Genomic DNA, 2,217 nt, shown 5'->3' with positions numbered 1-2,217 from the left:
ATGCGAGCAACTAGGACGCAGCCATGCGAGCATCTAGCAGCTAGGACGCAGCCATGCGAGCATCTAGCAGCTAGGACGCAGCCATGCGAGCATCTAGCAGCTAGGACGCAGCCATGCGAGCATCTAGCAGCTAGGACGCAGCCATGCGAGCATCTAGCAGCTAGGACGCAGCCATGCGAGCATCTAGCAGCTAGGACGCAGCCATGCGAGCACATAGCAGCTAGGACGCAGGCATGCGAGCACCTAGCAGCTAGGACGCAGCCATGCGAGCATCTAGCAGCTAGGACGCAGCCATGCGAGCACATAGCAGCTAGGACGCAGCCATGCAAGCACCTAGCAGCTAGGACGCAGCCATGCGAGCACCTAGCAGCTAGGACGCAGCCATGCGAGCACCTAGCAGCTAGGACGCTGCCATGCGAGCACCTAGCAGCTAGGACGCAGCCATGCGACCACCTAGCAGCTAGGACGCTGCCATGCGAGCACCTAGCAGCTAGGACGCAGCCATGCGAGCCCCTAGCAGCTAGGACGCTGCCATGCGAGCACCTAGCAGCTAGGACGCAGCCATGCGAGCAGCTAGGACGCAGCCATGCGAGCAGCTAGGACGCAGCCATGCGAGCACCTAGCAGCTAGGACGCAGCCATGCGAGCAGCTAGGACGCAGCCATGCGAGCAGCTAGGACGCAGCCATGCGAGCACCTAGCAGCTAGGACGCAGCCATGCGAGCACCTAACAGCTAGGACGCAGCCATGCGAGCACCTAGCAGCTAGGACGCAGCCATGCGACCACCTAGCAGCTAGGACGCAGCCATGCGAGCACCTAGCAGCTAGGACGCAGCCATGCGAGCATCTAGCAGCTAGGACGCAGCCATGCGAGCAGCAAGCATCTAGGACGCAGCCATGCGAGCAGCTAGGACGCAGCCATGCAAGCACCTAGCAGCTAGGACGCAGCCATGCGAGCACCTAGCAGCTAGGACGCAGCCATGCAAGCACCTAGCAGCTAGGACGCAGCCATGCGAGCACCTAGCATCTAGGACGCAGCCATGCGAGCACCTAGCAGCTAGGACGCAGCCATGCGAGCACCTAGCAGCTAGGACGCAGCCATGCGAGCATCTAACATCTAGGACGCAGCCATGCAAGCACCTAGCAGCTAGGACGCAGCCATGCGAGCACCTAGCAGCTAGGGAGCAGCCATGCAAGCACCTAGCAGCTAGGACGCAGCCATGCAAGCACCTAGCAGCTAGGACGCAGCCATGCAAGCACCTAGCAGCTAGGACGCAGCCATGCAAGCACCTAGCAGCTAGGACGCAGCCATGCGAGCACCTAGCAGCTAGGACGCAGCCATGCAAGCACCTAGCAGCTAGGACGCAGCCATGCAAGCACCTAGCAGCTAGGACGCAGCCATGCAAGCACCTAGCAGCTAGGACGCAGCCATGCAAGCACCTAGCAGCTAGGACGCAGCCATGCAAGCACCTAGCAGCTAGGACGCAGCCATGCGAGCACCTAGCAGCTAGGACGCAGCCATGCAAGCACCTAGCAGCTAGGACGCAGCCATGCAAGCACCTAGCAGCTAGGACGCAGCCATGCAAGCACCTAGCAGCTAGGACGCAGCCATGCAAGCACCTAGCAGCTAGGACGCAGCCATGCGAGCACCTAGCAGCTAGGACGCAGCCATGCAAGCACCTAGCAGCTAGGACGCAGCCATGCAAGCACCTAGCAGCTAGGACGCAGCCATGCGAGCACCTAGCAGCTAGGACGCAGCCATGCAAGCACCTAGCAGCTAGGACGCAGCCATGCAAGCACCTAGCAGCTAGGACGCAGCCATGCAAGCACCTAGCAGCTAGGACGCAGCCATGCGAGCACCTAGCAGCTAGGACGCAGCCATGCAAGCACCTAGCAGCTAGGACGCAGCCATGCAAGCACCTAGCAGCTAGGACGCAGCCATGCAAGCACCTAGCAGCTAGGACGCAGCCATGCAAGCACCTAGCAGCTAGGACGCAGCCATGCGAGCACCTAGCAGCTAGGACGCAGCCATGCGAGCACCTAGCAGCTAGGACGCAGCCATGCAAGCACCTAGCAGCTAGGACGCAGCCATGCAAGCACCTAGCAGCTAGGACGCAGCCATGCGAGCATCTAGCAGCTAGGACGCAGCCATGCGAGCATCTAGCAGCTAGGACGCAGCCATGCGAGCATCTAGCAGCTAGGACGCAGCCATGCGAGCA

The 2,217-nt window shown here is 61.3% G+C and overlaps 1 protein-coding gene across 1 annotated transcript; it reads left to right on the top strand.

Moving 5' to 3' along the window:
• On the top strand, positions 1-600 carry LOC138362700 (uncharacterized). Its single transcript, XM_069321158.1, has one exon. The coding sequence runs from the start codon at positions 1-3 to the stop codon at positions 598-600; it is 600 nt and encodes a 199-aa protein (XP_069177259.1).
• Positions 601-2,217: the final 1,617 nt, after the last annotated feature.

The sequence above is a fragment of the Procambarus clarkii genome, chromosome 1, assembly GCF_040958095.1.
Source record: "Procambarus clarkii isolate CNS0578487 chromosome 1, FALCON_Pclarkii_2.0, whole genome shotgun sequence".
Classification (NCBI taxonomy): Eukaryota; Metazoa; Arthropoda; class Malacostraca; order Decapoda; family Cambaridae; genus Procambarus; species Procambarus clarkii.
Note: the sequence above shows the minus strand (reverse complement) of the source record. Positions and strands in the feature narration are given on the sequence as shown.

Excerpts from the sequence above, each read along its gene's own strand:
- LOC138362700 (XM_069321158.1), top strand. The coding sequence starts at position 1 with ATGCGAGCAACTAGGACGCAGCCATGCGAGCATCTAGCAGCTAGGACG.